This window comes from Trachemys scripta, chromosome 1 (genome assembly GCF_013100865.1).
Source record: "Trachemys scripta elegans isolate TJP31775 chromosome 1, CAS_Tse_1.0, whole genome shotgun sequence".
Classification (NCBI taxonomy): domain Eukaryota; kingdom Metazoa; phylum Chordata; order Testudines; family Emydidae; genus Trachemys; species Trachemys scripta.
Window position 1 is genome coordinate 296,299,095 of NC_048298.1, and position 6,000 is coordinate 296,305,094.

General features: G+C 40.5%; 1 protein-coding gene across 3 annotated transcripts in view; it reads left to right on the forward strand.

Moving 5' to 3' along the window:
• Positions 1-6,000, forward strand: part of DCLK1 (doublecortin like kinase 1) — a 348,042-nt gene that overhangs the window by 316,749 nt on the left and 25,293 nt on the right. For all 3 annotated transcript variants that reach the window (XM_034758612.1, XM_034758613.1, XM_034758614.1), the window contains 3 exons: positions 91-168; positions 934-1,030; positions 4,069-4,149. In XM_034758612.1, the coding sequence (XP_034614503.1) occupies positions 91-168; positions 934-1,030; positions 4,069-4,149 (256 nt within the window). The remainder of the gene's footprint in view (positions 1-90; positions 169-933; positions 1,031-4,068; positions 4,150-6,000) is intronic.

Consider the following 6,000-nt stretch of genomic DNA (forward strand, 5'->3'; position numbering starts at 1 on the left):
ATTTGTGCACTGACATTGTTGTCTTTCAGTTGTGTACTGTAGTTCATACAGGCTTGGTATCTCTAATTATAATACTTCTAACACTTTTAGATATGGCCTGAAGGTGGACATCTGGGCAGCTGGTGTGATTACTTACATCCTGCTGTGTGGCTTTCCTCCATTCCGTGGGTATGGGCTATGATCTTTTATCCAACTCTTAACAATGCACCTCTATGCTGTGAATGGTCCATGTGCCTGTCCTGCACTAAGAGGTCTGCTGTGGGGGTGGAGGGGAATCTTTGCTTGCAATGTTGGGTTATTTTTTTCCATGCTCTACCTGTTAATTTATACAAACTTCATAAATCTCCATTGTGTTACTGTAAAAACCCCAGTCTCTTCTCATTCTATTTATTTTGATGTAATCTGCCTTGCAAAACAAATGCACCCATTCCAGGCTTTGGGTGCCCTTGGCAACCATTTATAATGTATGATGAAATCAGCAGATTCCTCCAGTTACTCCCCAACACAGTAAGCGGGAAGCAGTAAAATGTAAACAAAATGTAAGCCTTCCAACAGAGATTTACACCTGTAAGCAAACTTACAGCCTCCCCTCACAAATCTCCCCTCTCCATTAAAGCAAAGAAGGAGGGCTGGGTCTTCCCTTAAAGATAGGCAAGCTCAGAAACAAAGAGGGAAGTGTATCCCAAAGGTGGAGGGAGCTAACAGAGGTCGCCCTACAAGTAGACTCTTTTTTTCCCCCTTCTCACTTGTGCTCCATCTCAAGTGCCCTCACAGTCCACAATTGTGGCCATGTGGCATGGGAAGAGGAACTGGTTCCAAAAGGCAAACTTAGTGAACTACAGTTAAAAGCATTTTACTTGTTTTTTAAAAGTTTATAAAAACAACATCTGTAAATAAATCTTATGTTTTGTTTTGTGTTTGTTTGCTTTACAGATGTGGAGATGACCAGGAAGTGCTTTTTGATCAGATTTTGATGGGCCAGGTGGATTTCCCATCTCCATACTGGGATAATGTTTCTGATTCTGCAAAGGTAGATTTACAAAGTTGGTTCTCTTCTGTTTTATCAAAGGTGCCCTGTATATATGTTGTGTGTGCAAAGAGAGTGTAAAACTACTGTTCTTTTGTGTCCCTATATTTGAGAAGCTTTAGGTCTAGACTCCCCTGAAGTACATATGTGTCATCTACAACATTATTATCTGATAATTGTCTGTGTCTTAGACTGTAAGCTGACCTGGGCAGCATTTTGTTAGTATTTGTCTCTTATGCAGTGAATGAAAAAACGAAGCCGAATGAATAAATGATTTTTCAGTTGAGTGGCTAAATCAAAAAAATCAGAAAAAATCATTTTGTTTCGGGTCGACCCAAAATGGAAATGTTTTTGGGTCAAATGAAACATTTCATTTTGTTATCAGGTGTTTTTTACTCTTTAGTAATTAAATCTAGCTAAATTTTGAAATGAAATGTCATTTTGAAACAATATGTTGAAATAAAACATTTAAAAACTTGTTCAACGTTTTTCCCTTTTAGGTGGGAGGGGTGAATCTATTTGCCAAAATCAATCTGAATTCAGATAGTTGGGATGGACCTGACACTGCAGTTTTCAGAGACTAAACTATTTGTCTGAAAAATTTTGCCCAGCTCTAGTTTTAAGCATCCTCTCAACACCTATTGAACAGTTAAAACTTCCAGTAACTTGGATCATAAATAGGCCCATCCTTGGGGCAGTGACTGTGCTTTCTAAGGGTTTGTACAGTGACTAGCACAATGGCAGCTGGATTCCAATTGGCACCTCCAGGTGTAATTGTATTATAAATACTAAATATCTGAGGAAAACATGTCCCATGATTAATGACATGAAAGGATTGTCCTGATATCTCTTTCTGTCAAAGAACCAGGCTCAACATTGCTTGTAACTCCTGAATGTTGCCAATGTATGAGACTTTGACTTTTTCTATCAATCCATTACAAGCCGTTCATTTTTTTAGTCCTCTTTTTTTAAAGCAACTTTCAAGTATAGTAAAAGCTGTTTTATCCAGCACTTCACCAACCGGAAAGCTCTATAAACCGGCGTTTTTGATCTTCATTGAAAGTCCAGTTTATAGTCCAGTCGGTGCGGGGCTGGCAGGGGGTTGGGGTGCGCGAAGGGGTGCAGTGCACGGGCTCTGGGAGGGAGTTTGAGTGTGGAAGGCAGCTCGGGGAAGCAGGTTGGGGGTGCGGTAGGAGGTGCGGGGTGCCAGATCTGTGGGGCACTCACCTCAGGCAGCTCCCGCAAGTGGCGACTTGTCCTGGCTGGGAGCTGCGGATCCAGCGCTCAGGGTGGGGCAGAGGCAGCACGCAGAGCCGCCTACCGTGCTTCTGCCTACGGGTAGCCAAGACAGGTTGCCTATTGTGGGGAGCCCCCCCACCCAATCTGGCACCCCGAGCCCCCTCCTGTGCCCCAACCACCTGCCTTGAGCCCCCTCCTGCACCCAAACTCCCTCCCAGAGCCCACGCCCTGCACCCTTGCCACGCCCCAATCTCCAGCCCCGCACCCTACTGCATCCAAACTCCCTCCCTCTTAGTTAACCAGCATTTTTCACTTACTGGCACCTGCCATTCCCCCAACATGCCGGATAAAACAGCTTTTACTGTAATAAGGAAGAGCTTGATTCTGAGAGGAGGTAAGAGAGCTGTGGGTGCACAGTACCTTTCAGGATTAGTCCCTAACACAATTAAACACACTTGCACAACAGGGTTGAATTTGGCCCAAGAGTTCAAATTCTCTGGAGCAGTCTCATTGGGTGCACTATTGTAAGAGGTGAAATTACAGAGTTCCTAGGCATTCTGAGTTACAGTAAGATTGGAGTTGATTGGGGTTTCATATTTGCAGTCCATTTGGGTTGGCATGTGTATAACCAATAGATTTCACCCTAACACTTTCCTTTTCTTACCTTAAGCTTGGGAACACCAACACATAATCATAGGATGAATATATGCTCTCAGTATGAGCACTAATTCATCACAAAATAATGTCAGTGTTTTCATCTGGGGTGTGAGGATTGAAAATGACATATTAAACACTGACTCTTGATTCTTCTATACCACTGTTTTGTACTATGTTTTTGGAAATAATATGGGAGGGGTAGAAGTTGGGATTTTAGTTTTCAAACTAGTGAAATTAACATGCAGGATACAGTACTTGGAGCTGAAAGAAAGCATTAAGTGTTAGTAGGAGTCTTCTAATCCCTCCCTTTGTATTGTGGCAAGCTTGATTTCATCATGCGTAAGACATTGCTCATTTGTTAAGAATCAGTTCTAGTCTTCAATATCTCTAATGACAATTCCACAGCTCCTTTGGCAAGCTCGTTCCATTATCTAACTACTCTGTCTAGTTAGTTTGTTTTAAAATTTTCCATTTTGATGCATAACATCATTAGTTTCTATTCTGCTCCCATATATTATTGAAAATAATTGATGTCTATCATTTCTGATTTCCCTTTATATTAGCATCCCATTACTGTTATCTTTTCTATAGATTGAATGCACTCACTGATGGGAGAAGTAATGCATTAAATGCTGGTAGGAAACTGAGGGGAAAATAGTAAAGAAGAATTTGAAACATTAAAACAAAGGTTTTAAGAGTTAGAAATATTTTTTTGAAAATATCCACTTTGCTATTGATATTGGGAGCTAGAGAGAGCCAAATTCTAGAGTAGTCTGCATCATCTTTAGAGAAAATTGGCTATTTTCTAAATGGGCAACTAACCTGATTTCATGCTCCCATCTGTTTTGTACATTATGTGAGAAGTTCTTTCCTCTACAAACTGCTGACTACAAAATTAACTCAGCACTTATGGTCTTCTAGCTTTTCAATGCATTATTTAGCTGTTGATTTAGAAGTTCAATTTACAGTTCAGCAGTTGACAGTTTTTTTAAATAACCTTAGTATATTTCCATCCTGTATAATTCTCCCACTCATTGAACACTGTGCTTTACTACAATCAATTGAAGATCACTTTACTGAATTAAATCTTTTGTTTTTCTTCATAAAAATGTGTTCTAAATGGGATCTTGTCTTCCATTTCACAGGAACTTATCACAATGATGCTTCAGGTAGATGTAGATCAGCGATTCTCAGCCTTGCAAGTTCTCGAACATCCGTGGGTTAATGTAAGTAATTTCAGGACTGCAGATTCTTGTTTTAGTCTTGTAATCTTTTAACTGTTTGCCATCAAATACTTTAAATGCCTCTTTGGAGCCAACATTTTCTAAAACAGACACAGGTAATGACCAACTTACTGTGTGGTTTCACTGGAAGTGAAAGTGCTTTGCTAGTATACAATTAAATATTTTTGTGCACAATGCTCTGCACTCCCTTCCCCCAATATCTTGGGCCACATTTTCAACACACCTCCTTAATTGCACCTGCAAACTTTGTCCATTTCCCAAAGGTCAATTTGCAGGTGCAGTGACACATTTTGTGCACGTAAATCAGATGGGCTCATAAGTCTTGCAATCACAATTAAGGGGTCTTGAAATATAGTCCGTGTTTAAAGCTGGATGATTCAGCATTAAGTTCAAAATCTTTACAATCAAATATTAACTTCCAAATTTGAACTATAAACATGTGTATGTGCAGTCATATCAGTTTAATCTAGATTAGTGTGAAATTTTCATTTTTATCTTTAGATCAATGCTCATTTGTTCTGAACCTGCCATAAAATTGATTAACAAAGAGGTGGCATATGGATCAATCTGATATAGATTAAGAAGGCTTGGGCCTGTCTATGCTTTAATGTTGGGACAGGGACGCTGTTTAATATTAATTATTTATGGCTATTTAATATGTTTCAAAATATTTAGATAAAAATGTAAAGAAAACGGGGGGGGAGGGAGAATCTAGATTCCAGTTTAAAAATGAAAATATATGAAAGCAAAATGAGTACAAGAAAAAATATCTGAATTTGCATATTGCAAGTACCAGCGTGGAATTCCTCCCTAGCACATTTGTGTGATTCAGCACTTTCCCCTAGTATCCAAAAAGATCTCTCTCAGACACTTAAAGAGAGTGTAGTTCCAAAAAGGAATATTTGTAATTCAAATATACAGACTAATTAAATAACATAAAAAAATTAAAAGGTGTCCAAATAGTTTACTATATTCCTTAATTGAAAATGGTGTGTAAAGTAGCTACAAAGTACATCCTCAAGTAGTTCTATCCTCCATTCTGCTGTTCAGATAGAAGCAGTTTTTAATTGTAAATACTTCTGAACTGCACAGCCCCTTTGTCATGTAAAGCCCATAGACATTGAGTGCAATATATAATGAGACAATTTAGCATTTTTGTGGTCACTTTAAGGCAGAAGATTTTGTTGTTGCTCGTGGTATTTTGTTTCCTTCTTGAAGGATGTATTCTTATCACGCAATGTTTATATCCTAATTTTAAATAATTTCTGTTCCGAACAAAAATAAGTATTTATCTCTGGAGTGAGAGGGAACTGTGGGAAGAGGGATAAGGTAGAGATAGAAAGTGGGACTTACTAAGCAGAATTGCTGCCTCATGGCCAGCTTCTTCAGTGGTGTAAATTGGCATAGCTCCACTGAATTTAATGGAGCTCTGTTGATTTTACACCATTGGAGGATCTGGAACCTGAAATCTTTTTTCCCTCCTTTACTAAAATGCATCAGAGTGCAATTTAACTAAAACCGTTTCAGCAAGCTGCATGAAGTGCAGAGCCGGCTCTAGGCACCAGCAAAACAAGCTGGCGCTTGGGGCGGCACATTTTTAGGGGCGGCATGGCTGGTGCCAGAATGCCGCCCCTAAAAATGTGCCCCGGCCGCCCTAGCTCACCTCCGCTGCTGCTGCCAGGGCGCACGAAACAGCTGATTCTCAAACCTCGGAGGGAGGGGGAGATCCCGAGCCGTTTGAGAGCCTGGGAGGGAGGGGGAGATCCCGAGCCGTTTGAGAGCCTGGGAGGGCGTGCGCCCTGCCACCCGCGGCCCACGGCCGCTCGGGCGCTC